Source organism: Eupeodes corollae, chromosome 1 (assembly GCF_945859685.1).
Source record: "Eupeodes corollae chromosome 1, idEupCoro1.1, whole genome shotgun sequence".
NCBI classification, from domain to species: domain Eukaryota; kingdom Metazoa; phylum Arthropoda; class Insecta; order Diptera; family Syrphidae; genus Eupeodes; species Eupeodes corollae.
In genome coordinates, this window is record NC_079147.1 from 111,492,762 (window position 1) to 111,513,167 (window position 20,406).

The 20,406-nt window shown below is 36.8% G+C and overlaps 1 protein-coding gene across 1 annotated transcript in view; it reads left to right on the forward strand.

Annotated features, from left to right (window-relative positions):
* Nucleotides 1–20,406, forward strand: part of LOC129938601 (serine-rich adhesin for platelets) — a 151,312-nt gene that overhangs the window by 115,219 nt on the left and 15,687 nt on the right. Inside the window, exons 3-5 of the mRNA XM_056046263.1 lie at nt 7,274–7,575; nt 11,914–12,141; nt 17,415–20,137. Coding sequence (XP_055902238.1) covers nt 7,274–7,575; nt 11,914–12,141; nt 17,415–20,137 — 3,253 coding nt within the window. The remainder of the gene's footprint in view (nt 1–7,273; nt 7,576–11,913; nt 12,142–17,414; nt 20,138–20,406) is intronic.

The window sequence follows — 20,406 nt, forward strand, 5'->3', positions numbered from 1 at the left end:
TAAAGAGGTTATCGCTTCTTGATTAGGTGGAACGACATATTTTTCATCCAACATATATTTATAAGAACATACAAAGTTAACTCAATTCATTAGAATTAAGTATTTGATGTTGGTTTTGTTCCATGCTTCATTACAATTTATTTATAGGGGATAATTTTATTTTAATACGTATTAGCTCTAATGTTTTTATACTATGCATTAATAAAGTAATTTATGTTTATCAGCTTCATGAAACTTAGTTGTAATATTCGAAACTTGAAATTCATAAATATGAGAACAATTTTAAGAAATCACTATTTAGATTTGACAGATAGGGGCATAGATTTTTTACGAATGTAATTATTTTAATTTTATGAGCTCATAAAGGAGCTCAAAAGGCCGCCTGTCTACCTAGTGTCTAGAAACGAAACCTATAAAAATGATTAGGTACTATGAAGTTGACCAATGTATGACCATCTTTTATGACCAAAATAATGAGAGTTGGCTAAAGAAGCGACTGACGACTAGGAAACAAAACATGCGATTTCGAATGCACAATGATGAAATGTTTTATAAATTTATGTGAATGTTTTATCTGGAATGAGATGGGTGCTATTGTCATCTGCTAGAAGTCTGAATATGTTTTAAGTAAGTTGAACTTAATGGCACGTTCCCATGAGTGAGAAATATTGAAGCTGATAAATGGTTCCACATTCGTAAAGTGCGGCTGAAAAAAGAATCTCTGTACTTTAGAGTACGTTTGAAATTGTTCTGAAGAGTAAACTGGTGATCATTTTTAGAAGCACGGGTATTAAGGTTGAATTGTTTGAGGCAGAATACAACTGAAAATTTCACTGAAGAATAATTCATGTAAATAGCAATAAAATAATTTCTCAGTAAGAGAAAGATAACTTATTATTTTTCGGGCTCTCTTTTGAATCCTATCCAAGAGACTCAATTAAGTTAATGGGATAAAGGCGAAAATATGATGTTTGTACCCAAAACTTTTTGCATCGTCGGAGAAAACCTAAACACTTAGTAAAATTTGTTTGGCGGCGTCGAATATGCACACCACAAGACATGGTTTTTGACGCACTTACCTGAACCGAAAGCTGGATAGTGGCATACACTTTTGCAACTGTATAGACAGCATTGAGTTTTCGAAGCACTAATGCTTTCAGTTCCAGGTATGTGCCTCACAAACTATCTCTTGTGGAGTGAATACAAATATGAAGTCACCAAAAAATTCTACACGACTTATGAGTCCCCATTGGACATATTACGCTGCCGTTGGTAGTCCACATCCGAAGAACTAGTAAGGGAATCTTAAAAACGAAATTAAAAAGCTGAGGGTATAATCATTAGCGAAACAATATAGGGGTTTAGAAGGTTCAGATAAAAGATCATTTATAAAATTAGGGAAGAGTGTTGGAGTCAAAACTGAGTCCTGTGGCACTCAAGCAATTATTTCGGTTATATCAGATTGGAACCCTTCCAATAGTACTTTTGTTAAACGGTCCGAAAAGTAAACGTAGGAGAGATTATAGATTTTTGTACATACAAAAAATATATGTGCTACAGTTAAGCCAGAGGTGGGTTTTGAGAAAAACTTGTGGACGCTTGTGTCCTCTTGAATGCAAAAGTCTACCATTTGAACATCTGCATAAGCAAACGCCTCACGACCATCCACATCAAGGCTAAATTCGGCAACATAAGCCTGATATGCGCTAACAACCCCACAGAAAAGAAGGATGACAACACTAAAGATAGGTTCTTCGACCTCTTAAACAAAACATATGAGCAGTTTCCTAGCTACGATATTAAAATGGAAGACATCGTTGGTGAAATAATCAGGAAAACGCGTTTTCCATAACTACACATCCACAAAGGAACTTGGAGTTCTCCCGATCAATCTACCGTCAACCAGATTGATCATATTGCGATCGACGCCAGACAAGCTTCCAGCATCATGGAAGTCCGAACTTTGCGAGGAGCTAACATCGACTTAGACCACTAACTCGTTGTAGCCAAAGTAGCACTTCGAGAAAATACAACGTCGAACGGTTACAATCTAAAGAGATCGCCAAATCATTTTCCGACCGAGTTACAAGTAACCTCTCTCGAAGTTCTGTGCCACACAATGCATCGAAAACCAGTGGTAACATTGCCAAGATGCAATCATAGAAGTCGCCTCTGATGTGCTGGGTTTCAAGCAGCCACCAACAAGGAACCCCTGGTTTGATGAGGAATGTCGGCAGGCAAATGCAGCCGAACAACAGGCATGCAAAGTGGCGCTGCATAAAAGGATGAGAGCTGCTCATGACCTCTATGAGAAGAAGAGGCGAGAGAAACACCGACTTCTCAGAAGAAAAAAGAGAGGGCATGATTAGAAGGATGATGATCCATTCAACATAGACGACGAAAGCCAACAATCTCCCAATGACCAAGTAAAGATTGCCATATCTAAGCTGAATTCTAATAAAGCCGCTGGAGCGGATGGCTTGAATGCCGAGCTCTTTAAAGCAGCTGGAGATAAGTTGGTTAGGAGCATGCACCAACTTATTTGTAAAATATGGTCTGAAGCAAGCATGCCCGCACCTGAAAAAAAAGAAGACCCTCTAAACTGTACAAACTATATATAATCTTCTCTGCCGTAATGTGTGAACGTCTAAAGCCCATCATTAACAACCTGATAGGTCCTGATCAGTGTGGTTTTAGACCAGGAAAGTTCACAGTCGATCAAATATTCACATTACTGCAGATTCTAAAAAACACCAATAACATCAAATCGACGCCCACCATCTTCATCGATTTCAAAGCCACTTATGACAGCAGAGACGAGCTGTATATTGATAGACCAAATCTAGTTTTAGCATCCCTACTAAACTCGTTCTATTTTTGCAGGATGACCATGGCGAATTCGCTCTGCTCCACATATCTCTGAACACATAAAACAACATGAACGTTGATATCAAACGAAGAATTAATCTTACTAACCGCTGTTTATTTAAGCTTAGAAAGCAATTGAATAGTAAAGCCCTTTGTCGAGCGACCAAAGTGTCGCTATATAAGACCCTCATCATTTCCGTACTGCTATTGGGTGCAGAAGCATGGACAATGACAAAAGCGGTTGAATGCACCTTAGGTCGTTTCGTAAGAAAAGGACAGCTTTTTGTTAACGGTGACCTTACCCAACTTGGAGTGTGCTGCAAATGGAGACATTCAGCTAGAGGCCGAGGTTTATTAGATAAGGTTCTAATTCACTTAGGACTGTAGCCACACCATAATTAAGAGCTATAAAGCTTACCTACAACAAATATCTCAAAATCATATACAACAGCGCTTTATTAATGTCATCCTGAGGTTCCAATTAAAACCCATTTTTTCGAGAAACACTCGATCTTATATCGTAAATAGTGTAAGTTGTTAATGACTTCGGGTTCATCAGCACAAGGGACAGTCTAATTCTTCATATGATTCGGTCACCAAAAAATGCGGCTTGTTGAAATCAATCGCCATTTATTGCAACACTGGCACCGGATATCCGATTTCAAAAGTAATAGATTGATGAATCTTTCGCTGTGTAAACCACACCATTTGCAGGTTTAAGATTCAAAAGTGACAGTCAATTGCACAACTACCTTTCCATGCTTGCCAATATTCAGAAATTTCTTAATAGAGCATTTCTCTGCTGCTTCTAGGTTCTAAGGCAAGTTCTTTAAGTTCAGTGAGTTCAATGAAGTAATTAACATTATTAATTAAAAACATTGCTAAATTAAAAACAGTAACATATTCTTCGAAGTTTACACCCGTTATTCCTTATTTACAAGACTTAAACTTATTCACATTCTCGCACCTTGGAAATTTGTGTAATTTACAATTCCCTTGTGGGTCAAATCAAAACAATTTTAACGTGTCTGCTAATTACACTTACAGCAAGTTCATTTTTAATAAACAAATACTGAAATGTTTGTACATTAACATCAATTAGATTTACACTTTAAATGACTCACAATTACTAACGTTGTCGTCGCGTCGTCGCCATCCTGTGGGCTAGGTGCTTCCAAACATCACCTGCAGCCCTGCCCCATTCTAGACTCAAACTTAATGCAAAATGTATATTCCATCTTCAATCTATGAGCCTTTAACTTAAGCACATAGATACCTTTATACTTAATTCTTACCCTTCTAAAAGTTTGTGTGTGTTTTTTTTAATTGCTTCAATTAATTTGATGGTATTTATAATGACTCCAAAAGAAAAATGAAACTTCCATTTAATATATCTACATACCTAACCTTAATGGTATTGAATCCTTTGGCGTGACTTGTAAACATTTCCCATGTGACCATGTTGTCATTAATGAAAACCTCATTTTTTGTTCGATAAGAGCTTCTCCAGCTCTGTTTCTTTCGGTCTTTTTATTTATTGCCAAACAAAAACCCTTGTGATGGTTTTAAGCCTTTAATAATAGAATATTGTCATCGAGGGTCTTTTTTTAGGGTACTATGAGCTATTAGAAAATATATAGAAACATTTTAATAATATATTTTTGGAAATAATAAAATTGTTGGTAAAGCGAGAATTAGCATAAAAAAGGTTTTGCTTAAGTCTTTAATATTCAGCATTTTTATTTGTATATTTCTTGTGCCGAAATGAACCTTTAAAAGTTTGGGAATTATTGTTCTTTTAGAAAGATTTGGTATTTGCCTTAGTAGGTAAGGTATAATAATAATGTATGGCACGAGAACCTTTCTTTGACGTAAACAACAGAGGCAAAGTTTGTATGATTTATTTAGAATTTGGGGTTTTCGTGGAGAAAATTTATTCAGTGGTATAAAAGTTATAGGGCTCATAACCTCATTCTCACGAAGTTATAAGATTCCATGTTTATGAGCACAGCTCATAAGATTTAATGTATGGTCAGGTCAGGGGTATAATGTCAAAATTGTAACAAAATTAAACCAAAATCGTGAAATAAATTAAACGGACACACAACGAAAAAGTGTAATTGAGCAATAACCGTCATTAACGCCCTTAACTTAAAGCATAAATGTTTATGATGTGCTTCAAATACTCGGTCTCGAGTTTTGATGACTCATTTCAATGTTATGCCCTGTTATTTAGGAAAAAATGGTCTTGTAATCATCCAAAGGAATAGGATTGTGAGCTTACTTACTTAATTAAGGTCCTGTGTAAATTAGGGCCTCACGCAACAAACTTCTGCATCTAGCAGGGTCCCTAGTTAGATGTATACAGTTTCGCACTCCAGGTTGAGTGAGGTCACTTTACACTTGTGCGTGCCACCTGATTCGCGGTCTTCCTCTAGTGCCAGGTCGGAGCATTGGTTTCCATGCGCTCTATGTGACCAAGCCATCTTAGTCGTTGGACTTCTACCCTTCTGGCTAAGTCTACGTCGCTGTTCTCCCCTTCGATGCATACTGGACCGCAGATCACACGAAGAACTTTTCTCTCGAAACGACCCAAAGTGCTTTCATCCGCCTTTGTCATAGTCTATGCTTCTGTGCCTAAAGCAGGACTGGGATGATAAGGGTCTTATATAGCGACACTTTGGTCTTTCGATATAGGACTTTGCCACTCAATTGCTTTCTTAGCCCAAAGAAACAGTAGTTAGCAAGAGTTATTCTTCGTTTGATCTCAGCGCTGGTGTTTTCTGCGTTTACAGCGGAGCTTAGGTAGACGAAGTCCTTGACTACCTCAAAGTTACGTCTTTCGATGGTGACGTTTTGACGTCGGTGTTGTAGGTTGTTGACAGCATGTACTTTTTTGTTGCCCTTATTAACCGTTAAACACATTTGTACCGCCTCTGCCCCAATACTCACAAAAGCCCCATTGATATTACGCTGAGTTCTTCTGATTGTGTCAGTGTCATCAACATATCCTAGTAATTGGACATAATTTTGAAAGATAGTGCCTCTAGTGTTGACGTGTGAGCTCTGCACTATTCTTTCAAGTTCTAAAATCGCATGACAGCGCATCACCTTGTCTAAAACATTTTTTGACATCAAAAGGTTCTGTTTAGTTATTTCGAACATTTATGAAGTAGTGTGAATTCTCCATGGGCATCCTGCACAAACGGACGAGTTTGGCAAGGATGGCAAAACTAGACATGTCTCTATACAGCTCGTCCCTGTAGATACTGTCATATGCGGCCTTGAAATAGATGAAAAGATGGTGGGTGTCGATTTGGGCTCAAGGGTAAACTGATGGGTATTCCTTAAAGCACGGGAATTACGGTTAAATCTATTCCAAAGCACCCAGACTACACCATTCCCTAACACCAATTCAACAGAAACTTACAGATTTCTATACCTTCAAGATCTTTCTTGGAGCGAAGACCTGGAAGACGAGTCAATACACTTTTACTTAGATAAAGGGTTTAGTAGAGTTGTGTACTCTGAACGACTGAAGTTAATTCTCTCATTCCTTCTTCCCGATCATTGTAGCGTGTTCCAGGCGGAACTTTAGGCAGTAAAAGAAGTCTAGTCCGGGCTTAAAGAAAACGTGATATCAACATCTGATATCCGTTATTTTCTCAGAAAATCAGACCAATATCAAATCTTTGGACTCTCTCGTCGATCATCTCTAATGGAGATTAAAAGATTAAAATTTACCTTTGCTGGGTGCCGTTCCTAAAAGACATTCTAAGAAATTGTAAGGCAGGTCAAGTCGCCAGAAATAGTACGGTACAACCCATTCTATCACGTTTGGCTAATACTGGCATACCAATCGCTACATGTAAACTATTACCAGACCCTATGACAAAGGCAAACATAAGCTTGAATAGCATCACGACCTGTCAGGTCACGAAAAACATCTAGCCTACAGTAAATTTAAAGCGCTCAAGGTGCTTGCTATCTCTAAGCAGATCACATAGAAGCTCGAACTCGATAAACTGGGTACTGTCTAAGGAAAGCACGTCCCGTATTCTCAAATGTTTTTTGTAGAAGCTGTGTGAATAAGGAAGAGGAGAAAACAGTTCTTCACCTCCTCTGTACATTCCCTGCTTTAGATCAAAAACGCAAGGCTTACCTAGGAGCGTTCTTCTATAACGATCTTAAGATATAAATTATATTAACATAATCAGTTTTTTCCATTTCGTACGGGACTTAAATTAGTTTCATGGAGCTCAAAAGAAAACCTCAAGATTTATGTGGACAGCCACTTTACATTAAGCTTTAGACGTAGGCAAAGATAACAAAACATTACCTTAAACTACTAAATAATTATTTTTTCTATTCTGATACTAATTGATTCCTCATTTTATATTTTTAGCCGGCCGGTATTGAAGACCTTCGAAAGTGGACATCATCCGAAGCATTAGGTGATGTAACAGTTACGCCCGATTGTATGAATCGTGTAGATGCATCCATAAGTACATCGATGAATATTGGTGATAATGGAGTCCTAACGCCAGCCCTATCTCCGTCCGTGTTATCAGCTGATGCTGTTGACGCAATTTATTCCATAAATAATAGTAATGATAATTTGCATATTCCTAATGACATAAACAAAGATGTGCCTTTAAACCATCGACTGCCTTCCCCGGAGGAACAATGTAAACTGTTAGCTTTAAGGTAAGTACTATAAACATCTCCAAGCTTCCCTATTTTGGTTACTAGAGACATCCCTATCCCACATACCAATCCCAAAAATAACCATTTCCTATAAAAAAAAACACACATTCACAAGTAATTTTGAAAATTAATTGTTTTTATCGGTTTGACGGATGAGCTAGTTTTAATGTCAAACTCCAACCGTTTTATGTTAATTTTTTGGTGTGTGTTAAATTGAATTGTTGGGTGTTCTATGTTCCTACCTACCATAAATATATTGAAGAAGCCCTTGGAGTGGGCGAATATAAGGTATTCAAAATAAAATTTAAATGAATTTTTAGTTCAAGAACCCTATAGATACACACATGTCAAAAGCTGTCAGGAACAACCAACCGAATCGCATTAATTTATTATTCCTGGTTTGGTGAAGTGAGAATAATGTTTCCACAGTATGAGTTCAGTTCAGTTGAATTTTGAGTTGATTCTATTTTAATTTTAATTTGCTCTTGATGATTTTGTTGTTGTGTTTGTATTTTTATTCCGGTCGAGTAGAGATGCGGGCTAACTTCCTGATAGGGTTACCATGTGTGTGTACTGTTCTAACATTATTAATTCAACGTAAATAAGGCAGCTAATTAGTAATTAATTTAATTCCTTTAGAAATTATTTGATAAGGAATTGGTAAATACATATTTAGTCAAGCGTAAGTTTAATAACATTTAAGGTTAGAAATTATGTTAAATCATTGAGTTGATTATAGTTTCCATCATTCTGCGTACGAGATGGGGTCTGGCAAATATTTGAAGTAAATGTTTTGGCATCTGTCACTTAGAACTTGTTGACTATGATCTCCAAAGAAATATCAATTACAATGCAAAGTGTTATAAGGGTGAATATAGGATTTCTTTTTAATTTGCATCGGGAAAAAAATCAAATAATCCACAGATAAATAATTTTAAGATCTAGGGATAACATTTGGTATGGAACGTAATGCAGTTGTCTCAGGTAACAGCGCTATAATTAATATTGTACGCATAACTTCTCCCTTTATTAAGATATTAAGATGCCTAAAAGAGTATCCACACTTCTGCAACATAGAAAACGACCGATATGATGAGGATTTTGTCTCCTCGGTGCTTGAAGATAAGGCCTTATTTCTCAATTGCTTACTTAGTCCAACCAAAACAACGATTAGCAAGAGTAATTCTACATTTGATCTCAGCACTAATGCTATGCAGGCTTAACAATAAGCACCAGATAGAAGTTATACCTATATCAGTGGTCACGTTCTGTCCATGGCAAACGACGATCTTTGAAGATGCCATATAGGAACTTAGTTTTGTCCTTATCAATAGGTTACGGAAAATAGGTTACGAAAAATTCTTTCAATTAATCCAGCGATGCCAAGCTGCTTGAAAAATGTAGACGGCAAATTCAAGTAATGAATCGCTGAACTTACTACTACTACACTCACTTTCCTGGTAGTTCTCTTACCGAAACTTGCAACAATTACAGTAGCGAGCAAATATGAGTACATACTTTAGTAAAATGAACCAAAAGGAAAGAATTATATGGATTTTATAAAAAAAAAACTTAAACAAATTAGTTTAATATTAAAAGCTTGGTTCTTAATTGACAAACAACACAAACAATGCTTCAAAGCTAACGGTAAAAAAATTCATTGTTAATGGAAGCTCTCATTTGCTCAAATTTTCACGTTTCGCAGTTATGTCTTATTTCGCTTTATCTGTTTGTTCATTTTCCGTTTTCTTAAAATCACCATATCGTGGGAGAAGAAGGTACTGTTTTTAAAGTCTTATCAAATTTTATTTTTCCTTAAAAAATAAATATTCAATGAAAAAGAAAATTGAAAATGAAAAAAATTTCACCTACTTAAAGAGAATGAAAGTCTGTCAACGCACTGTCCTTTTGCTAAAAGAAGGAAAAATGTGCATTGCAGAAACAATCCTCCAGGCCGTCCGAGAATGCTTAGTGGTGGTGATGCGCGGTTAATGGAACGTTTGATACAGAAAAAAGACTGCAAGACGCCAAAACAGCAGTCAAATTGATTAAGAAGGACGTCCGTGAATGGAGAGCTAAAAGAGCCCTAAACAGGATTGGTTTAGTACTCGCTGTTATTCAGAAAAAACGTCTTAAATTCTGCAAAGCCCACAAATACTGTAGTGTTGATGATTGGAAACGGGTGGTTTAGTCAGACGAGACCAAAATTAATCGAATCCAGTCAGATGGTAAAGAATATTTTTGGCATCGGCAGAATGAAACTCTCCAGAAGCATCAGGTAAAGGAAACCATGAAGCATGGAGGTGGCAGCTTAATATTGTGGGGGTGTTTTACATAATGGAACATCGGTCCGCTGATAATTGAAGCAATGTTCATGTTTTTCTTTAAGTTCTCAATTAGGAACCAAGCTTTTATAATGAAATTAATTTGATTAAATTTTTTTGAAAAAAGCATACAATGCTTTCCTTTTGTTTCATTTTACTAAAACATGTACTCATTTTTGCTCGTCACTGTTTATACGTTCAAGTGTGTTTATACAACATATCCACAAAGTGTGATCACAATAGACAAGCTACAATGGGCTCTTAACAGCTTCAAATCATTTAAATCTGCAGGACCAGATAGATTAATACCAGCCGAGCTACAAAAATCTTCTGACAAAATTGCACCAATCCTTGAGGCAATTTTTACCAGCTTTACCTGGTCCATCTTTCATCGGCATGAAGTTAAAGTTGTTTTTATACCTAAAGCAGGTACATGCTCGAAAGATCTACGACCCATAAGTCAATCAGCATTTCTCTTAAGACCTTGGAAAGATTGATTGATATCCATTTAAGGGCAAGTATTGATACAAGACTCGGTTAAAACAGTGTTACACACCTTAGTATGCACCATTAAATATTCCCTCCATCACTATGGTTGCTATCCTTGACATCGAACGTGCCTTTAACCCACCATTGGTGACGCAAATTTGAGTTTATTCAATGGTGACGCCGGTCTCACGGACCGGGCTTTTCAACTGAAGATTTTTCAAAATGTGGGTTGGTGGAGGAGTGTACTCTAAACGACTGAAATTAAGTCTCTCATTCCGCCTTTCCAATCATTGTAGCGTGTTCCAGGCGTAACTTTTGGCGATAAAAGAAGTCTTGTCCTGGCTTAAAGAAAACGTGATATCAACATCTGATGTCTGTATTCTCTCAGATAGTCAGGTTGCTATCAAATCACTGGACTCTGCCTATACAAACTCTATAACAGTTCATAAATGTTGATCATCTCTAATGGAGATGGCACAGCAGTATAATATTCATCTTTGCTGGGTGCCGGGCCATAGAGACATTCCAGGTTACTGTAAGGCAGATAAACTCGCCAGGAACAGTGCAGCCCATCCTACCACGTTTGGCACGCACTGGCATACCAATCGCTACTTGTAAACTGTTGCTAATGCAAGACGCTATGAAAAAGCAAACACCAGGTGGAACAATATCACCACGTGTCAGGTCACAAAAAACATCTGGCCAAAACTAAATTTAAAACGTTCAAGGTGCTTGCTATCTCTAAGCAGATCCCATATAAGCTCGATAATAGGTATCATAACCGGACACTGTCTAATATGAAAGAACGCTACGTGACTAGGCGTATTCTCAAATAATTTTTGCAGGAGCTGTATGCACGAGGAAGAGGAGGAAACAGTTCTTTACCTTCTCTGTACATGTGCTGCTCTTTAACCTAACCTAACCTAAGCTTTATGGATCAAAATTCAAGATCATAGGAATATTTTACCATTTGCTTACATTTAGAAACCATAATTCTACAAAATAATGCTTCCCTCGATCCTAACTACGCTACAACATATGAAATGAGATGTCAAAAAATGTTGGGTTTGTATTTTTTGATTTAAGAGATTCTGTAAACTATAGAAATGGCGTCATTAATAAGTCGTACCCACAGACTTTTGCGAGCTTCAAATTACTGCTTATAATTGTGTTGACCAGATATCCTAACAGAGTTATTGTTAACAATGTTATTACCACATTAAGTACAAAAGCTCTTAAAAAAACCACACAAAATGTTGATGGAAACATAATTTATGTTAAAGAAAATAATAAAGCAACTTACTTTACGACCAACAGACGACCGACGACGACGACTAAGACGACGTTCTTACATGTGTCGTATGCTATAAAGTCCCATGTTAAGGTCAAGGTTAATTTTCGACACATTAAATTACATCACGTTCTTTTTTAACTTTAATGGGGTTTTGTGTGACCAACCCGTAATAAATCTTATACCTTGGCTCGTATTTTTCTTATTATTACTTTATTTTTTATTTTTTCAAAGATATCCTGCCGAAGTTATCTCAGTGGACACATCTGGAAAACGTTTTGAACGCATGTGCCTGGCCAGAAAATCAACCACTGGCTGTGCCCTTGGCATGTCCGAGAGCAATAATTTGAACGATGACGTGCAAACGGTCAGTCGCCGTTCGAGATCACGTAAGGTTCGTGGCAAACGAAGGAATACAATCGCAGGAATCGATCAAAAAGAGATTCAGGATGCAGCTAATGGGTATGTTTTTTATTTTTGTTTTATAGATTTTAATTTTTTGTTTTCATTTATTAAACATCAATGTATTAATAATAATTTTCATAAATCTGAATGTTGTTTTTGAAATTAAATTAAAATTATAAATATAATTATTATAATTGTGTCTGGTTTGTTATGCTGTTGTTAATAGAAGAAAATATGTACAAAAATATATTTTATATTATAAACGTTGTTTTTATTATTATTTTTTTGGCAAATATAATCGATTTTTTGTTTTCTATCACTATAAATAAATAGAGGCATGTTTTATGTCCCCTTATAGATAGTGTAATATGGAATGATCCACCAAAATTATTAATTTTTTCGTTAAATTTTTTTTGTTCTTTTTTTGTTAATTTGACAAATAACAGTTATAACAAATTAACGTCTAACAACATCAAATAAAAACTAAGGTACACTTGTAAATATATTAAAAGAAAAATGATTCAAAAAAATAGCAAACTTCAGTATTTTACACGCATATTTTTTTTTCATGGTTTGTGAGTAAAATAAACAACAACAAAAAAACGCACATTTCGTGTAAAAATTAAATTGTCTTTGCTTTTGCTTTTTTTTGTTTTGCAATGAAAAGTGAATAATTATATTGCACCACATAAAACATTATTTTGCTTTTCATGAAAATACATTTTCATTTCTCTTAAGCTTTATGACGTTCGAATTTTTGTTCGCTTATTTCAGGGTATTACATAAAAAGGTTTTTATTAAATTTTAAAAAGTGGGTATTTTAATCAAAATTTTTAATAGTTGTATACAAATTTTGCTTACACAAGGCTTTTGTTCTGCCGATAATTATTAGAAAAAAAAAAACATTTAATAAAAAATGCGTATACGCCTCAGTGTACGATTATTTAATTTAAAACTATGAAGAGTCTACTACTTACCACAGTTTTAGATAGTTAATAATTGATATACATACATTTTGTAAATAATTTTAGTCCCGCGCCTCATAGACAAAACCTTTAAATAGCACTGGTCGACAAAATTACGTCTGTTGTACATACAAATTAAAAGATTAAATGGTGCTTAATTCGAATCTCGCCTTTAAATTTTTCTATTGTATCAGGTTAAAAAATATTGTGTTTTAAAAATGCTAAAAACATACAAAAAACAGGGTATTTTAAGGCTTAGTTTGAACTGAAAATATCTCTTAACAATAAAGTGTGTGATGATTTTGCCAAGTACAAAACTTACTCTTCTACAATACTTACTTACTTACTTACTTAAGGTGGTGCTACAGTCCGGGGCGGACTGTACATGCCTTAACCAACATGCGTCTCCAGCCAGCTCGGTCCTTAGCTAGCTGTCTCCAGTTTTGCACGCCAAGTTGGTTGAGGTCTTCACCCACCTGAGTGCGCCACCTGAGTCGCGGTCTTACTCTACTGTGCCCTCGGGATTGGATTCGAAGACCTTCGGGGCTGGAGCGTTGAAGACCATTCGCTCTGCATGACCCAGCCATCTAAGCCGTTGGACTTTAATTCTGCTAACTAGGTCAGTGTCGCAGTACAGCCCGTACGTTCGTAGTGTTTATAGCGGTGCCTAGGTGGACAAAGTCCTTAACTTCCTCGAAGTAATAGCTGTCCATGGTGACGTTCTACCCAACACGTCGTTCTTCAATGTGCATTTTTGATGACAGCATATACTTGTTCTAGTACCCGTGGCATGATGGTTAGTGCGATGGACTGTCATACCAGAGGTCTTGGGTTCGATCCCTGCCTATGCCACCTTAAGTTTTTTTCACGGGTACTACCTCTTGAGATGAATTGACAAATTCTTCAAGAGTAATTCTTGTCATGGAAATTGCTTTCTCAAATTTGCCATTCGGATTCGGCTTAAAACTGTAGGTCCCTTCCATCCCTGACAACAGTACTCGCACACAGGAATGATTGAGAGTTGTCAGTCACTAGGCCCTAGTTCTCAAACGGACTGTTGAGCCACCCAATTTATTTAATTTATCCAATATTTAACTATTGTAAACGAAGGACCCCAGGGAAGAATCTAGATCCGCTTTAATATTGGCTTGACTGAGGCCTTTCATATCAAAGCATTGTATCACATAACGTTGACGAAATTTGTCCATGTTTACAAATTCACTGAGAGCGCAACGAAGCGTCGTCAAACTTCACACTTTAGCTTTATGAAGTAAGTACTCTCTACTAAAGTCACTCTTTCAAACAACAACCGCCAACTGTACGTCAGGTTGGATACTTTTTTTAATTACATATTTTAAGGTAATTGAAAAATTGTATGGAGATTTCAATAACAAATAATAAATTTTGTGGAACAAATTAACTAAAAATTAAAAATTCACTACGAAATGATTGTAAAGGCAGTTTTGATGATAAAAATGACCAAAGGTTTTCAACAGGATTTAAGACTTAAGTCGGTAGCCAATCAAGAGTGGTGATATTTCGAGACTAAAGGAATTCCGTTGTTGCTCTTGGTCGGTAGATTGCAAGGTTGTCTTGCTGGAAAATCAATTCTGGTGTGGCTATGTCCTCTTCAATATTGATTAGGGCATCATTGACCAGTTGAATGTAATAAACAGAATCCATTCTTGTGCTCGTGAAGCAAATGGGAGTAGTTCCTTTGAATCCTATACTCCCCAAGCCATAACGGTTCTTCTTTGGGTTATTTTTTAGAGCGCCAACATTTGTATCCGTCACCGTCTGGACCATCCAAATGAAACTCGTCTGTAAAAATCACTGTTCTAAACTCCTCTTTCCAAAACCGGTCTTTTTCAGCAAATCGAAGTCGGGATATCTGGTGTCGTGGCAAGAGTGCAGGTTTGGCACATTTGTTTTCATAGGAAAGCTTCAAATCCTGTTTCATTATTTGTTGGACTCGTCGTACTCCTATTCCTAAGTAAATTTTGCCATTACTTCTTTAGCACACAATTTGTCTCTAATAAGGAGTCTTTTCATTTATCTTTTGGCACGATGGCCCATATTCCAGACCTCTTTTCATGGAATTGAAAATAACGCAATTCCACCTTCCCAAACGTCGTGAAATTTCTCGATTGGACACGCCAACCTTATGGTACACCTTAATTTTTTCTTAGTCGGTTAACGACTTTGCACGTGGAATTGTTAAGAAACCACTAAAAAGCTTTTTAAATTCATTAAAAAATCAAAAATGAAATACAAAATCACTGTTAAAACAATAATATCCGTGTTTTTTTGGCTTCTATAAATAGTATAGTAGAAAATTCCCAAGAAAACGCGCCAGATTTTTGTATATAAAAATTGGTGCAACTGAAAGAAGATCTGTCAAAACAATAACAAAAAAACACACAAATAGAAAATAGTTTTGTGAAAATCTAAAGTTAAAATTAAATTCAGCAAAAAAGAACTAACTAAAACTAATAAAATGGACAATTTTCAGGAAGAAATGTTAAGAAAACATCTAGAAATTGAGATTCTATAAAAATAGTTCATTTAACAACTGCAGCTTTAACATAAAATATAAACTTCAAGAAGGGGGTTTGTTCGTAGACTACTACATTAACATGTAGTATTGAAGCGGGCTTGAAGCTCGTCTCAATTCCTTATATAACTGAATCGAGTTGAAATGAGCTTAATTCGACTAGATTCTGGTCGAGTCAAAATTTGTGAAGACAAACCTGTGTGGAGGAGTTGGTTTTACAGATAATGCATTATGGTCTGTTTATTTGCATATTTGTGCACAAAAAATACAGTTTTGTTTTAATTAAATTAAAAACTAAACTATTCAGTTCTTCATTGTTTAACACAAATCAAACTATCTCACTTCCACTTCATAAGAAACATCGAAACACCATTTGCATTTTAGAAAATGCTGTCGAAATTAATCATTTTTAAATCTTCTTGTGCGAAGATTTATTTAATCTAAACTAAGATAAACGTTTAGTGGAATCATAGCAAAACTTAATTATCTTTTCTATTTTTGCAAAATAAGCCCAGTTAGTGCATTTTCATTAACAAAACTAAATAATATCAACAGTAACAGATTGTTTTTTTTTCCAATGGAAAACACATGATTCCAAATGCAAAACGACTTAACGAACACAACCATTGAGATACAAATGCAATTTCAATTGCACCAACACATAATCGAAATCACATAAGATCCATTCGAGACTCGTATAAATGTCAAAAACCCATCTGCAGAAAGATTCTACTTTAACTTTTATCGGTAGTATTCATATCATGGATATTGTTTTTGTTATTCGTGTAAAATCCTACTATACTAATGATAGATTTTCCAACAAAACACGGGTAATAATTGCCTTGACACATTTGGGCTCTTATTCAATGGTAAATTAAATATGTAAATCATAAATGCCTTTATATTTATTTCGCATGAAAAACAGTTAAAGCGACGGTTTCATTTTCAAATAATAAATATATAAATTTTTCAAAATACATAGAAATTTAGGGTTGCCAAATACGCAAAATAATGTTTAATATGTTTTCTGAAAAACAACTGCTTTCATTTTAAATTTAATAAAATCAGCTTGACTTTCTAAACTTCAAAATTGAATCAAAAAAGTGTTCTTTTTTTTGGATTCAAAAAACTTGTTATTCGACCTCTTTTAACAGTAAAATTTTTCTTTGTAGGATCCTAAAATTAATTTTGTTAAACGTTTAAGACAACAATGGTTATTTATCTATATTTTTATGAGAATTCATCTCTGAATAAGTTAGTTCACAAAGCAGTTTCTTTTTAATTTTCCATGAATAATAATTACCAGTAAATTCAATTTCAATTCGTTTCCTTCTTTACTTCCCTCCAACATCATCATAAAAAAAAACAATTATATCAAAGCAATTCAAATTTTCTAATAAAAAAATAATCATTTCGTAGACCTTTCAATGAAAAAAGTCTTCACACTTAATTATGAACCCAATTCAAACTGAATTTACTAATCAATCGACAAAATATTTGATTGCTATGTAGATTCAATCATTGCGCATCTTTTCATAAATTAAATGAAGACTCCAATAATAATAAAAAAAGGAAAACAAATCATAATGGTCTTGCATGAAGTGATTTAATAAAAAAGACATTCAAATTCGAAAAACCCCTATTTCTGGTTTATCGTTTTGTCATTTTAAGCCCATTCGTAAATTACTCACAAATCAATTAAAAAATATGCTATAATATAGAATACTGAAGTTTAAGATAGTTTACCATCCTTAAATAGAAATAGAAACAAAAAGTATTTTTCACACATTTCCCCCATTTTACAAAAACAGGACGGATACCCATGATAGCGGTAAGAATAGTTTAGCAGGACCGACAACAACAGGTGACATCGTCAATCCCAATGACGGCTATAATATGTCCGCCAATGAGGAAAAGAATAAGTTTGGTCGAAGTAAGTCAAGCGACATCTTAAAAAAAGAATCTGTTGCCTTGCCATATGATAAAGGGAAGAGCACTCTGACGCGCTTAAACTCCCTCAAGCAATGGGGTCGTAATCGTTTTAAATTTATAACGCCTAGTGGTGGTAAGTCGGGGCACAATAACAACAACAGCAACAATAGCAGCAAATCATCACCGCCAAAGACAGGAGCGGTAGCACAGAGTACTGATATTGACATCGACGATGAATGCACTGTGCACGAGCTGACAAGCAAAAAGAATGAACTTTTCGAAAAGGAAGGTAGATTTTCGCACGAACGAAAACCTTCTTATTCCTCGTCAGAGAAGAGCGTTTCCTTGGCCAGTAATGGTGGCAAGACGTCGCAGGGGGTTGCGCAGAAATTAGTGGCACTCGGCAGCGGCAATGTCAAATTACGCGACACCTCGTCCTTGAATCGTCAACGACGGAACGGTATCAATGGCCATACCAAGGATGAGCCACATTCTTCTAGTGGCAATTGGAGCGCCAGTTCAGAGTCGGGCCGCACTTCGATTGGCAGCGAAATCACTATCCAACCCAAGTCGAGTGCTTCTAATACGTCCCTGAATGTAAGTAGCTTCCATCCGGGCAGCGGCCCACCCAGTTCTATAATAAGCCGGCGACGATTCTTAAACACATCGGCGTCAAGCAGTGTCACCAGTGAAGGTACTGCCACCCCAGACTTGCAGGTAAATGACGACGACGAGACTAGCTCGGCATATTCCTGTGACACAGAAGGCTATTACACCTCGTTCCACATGGATTCGGGGTTGCGAACTTTGAAAGAAGAAGAACCAATGTCGCCATTGCAGACAAGTTCAACCCACCCCAGTAATTACTCCTTTGGCAGTGTGTCAAATCAGACCGTCCTAACGGCCGAAAATGAATACGAGTTATTTGGCAGAGGTTCAACATCCACCACCACCAGTTCAGCTGGCACCGTCTGCACTACTCTCTTAGTAAACGACCACGGGCCAGATGTACCCGAGCGCATTAGTTCCCTTTCCAAACTGAACAATAGTGCTAGCACAAGTACTCTCGAACGAAGTTACTCGAGCAGCACAGTGGGAAGTACATTAGAGCGAACTGGCACAATAAAGAGAAACATCTTGGCAACAACAACAGCAGCGCCAAAAGATGCGGAAGGCATAAACACTTCCACAACAGACTCTTCGCCGGCAAGCCAAGAAAGTGATTTCACCTTTGAAACGCGCATAGCCGAGCGCTCCGCCCAACCCCTGCCCTCTTCTGAAGTCGAGTACTCTGAGAGCTCAGACTTAGAAGGCGTGGAACGTATTGAAAGAATCAAACAAAAGACTGCCATGACCGCCAAACGTATTCCATCCATGTGCATAATCACTCCATCAACCAGCGACGATGAGAATATCAAAGAAACAACAACCGTCGTTAATTATGCAACCCCATATGCCACCGTTGGCATCGATATGATTGATCCATCAAAAAAAGATCACAATCTAAACCACTTGAAGCGCACTCTGCAGCATCCACTTCACAATATGCTCGATAAGCTAAAAGTCGTCCTTCCCAATAAGAGAAAATCCCCCGCCAAGCAGGATGATGCCACCATTTATGATGCTGCAGGTGAATATGTTACCATTGCTGATATAAGCAACAACAACAACAACCACACTAAAAAGCCAGCAGGAAATCTTGGAATCTACTATTCCAATGACATAGTTCGTCGCAATTTAGATCCCACTCTAAGTTCGGTGGGGAACGCTGCTGCCGCCGCCAACAAAACCGTTGGCAGTATTGAAAAGAAGGAATATGTTTCCTTGAATGAATTGCCATGCAATATTCGCCGCAACCAGGCGAAAGGCAACACAGTAGCGCATCCCTTTGCACTGCCAACAATTAGGAGCGCAACCGAAAAAATCAATAGTCAGTCATCGTGCGCAGCATCAGGAAATGATTTCGACGAAGACGACAACAACCCAGGACGAGCAGTATTGTCAGCATCATCCCCTTATGGCAGCAGAGAAGAGGACGAAATATCAACAACAGCCCCATTACCAACAGTGGCGGTGGCGGCGAATAAGGGTGCGCGTGTCAAGATGAATTCGCAGGGGAAAGCAATTTACGATTCAGATAGTTTGAAACGTCGCAAAGGAGCGCATACAACATTCGCACCTGGACCGTACGTAAAAGAAACCGAAAGTGCTCTGCTATTTAACGACCATTACCAGACCATTAGTAGTGACGCTCCACCCAGTGAAAGTTTTACTCCCGCTGCATCCGCATCTGCATTAAAAAATAAATCCGTATCCGTTGTTTCTCTAATCAATGGCGGCTGTGTCAATCGAAAAGTGCCAAATGTGCGTCCAGTAGTTGTTTCGTCACCGCATCAATATCATCGGGCCCCATTAATTGTTAATATGACGACAAAGTGTCTCGATAGACCACCACCTCCGTTACCCCAAGCCATGGCAACTATGATGGCTCCTATGCCATCTCCATTATCTTCTTCGTCATCGTCATCGACTTTAACGTCATCAAATTCGTCAACGTCAACGTCATCATCAACAGCTTCGACCAGCACAGTATTAGAAGAAGGTAAGGCATTTTCTAATGTAACTAATAATTTTATTGTAAATAACACAAACAATTGCTTAACAAAAATACATTCCACAATCACAACACACAAAATAAACTGCAACAACAACAACAACAACCATAATAATAATATTAATAACAATTGTATAGAAAAATTTACTGACAAACATTTACCAATGCATTTGACAACATTCGCTAAAAAAGTTGAAGCTTCTTCTCGTCCTCGTTCTCGTTCTTATGATAGGGACAGGGAGGAGGCTTCTTGTGAC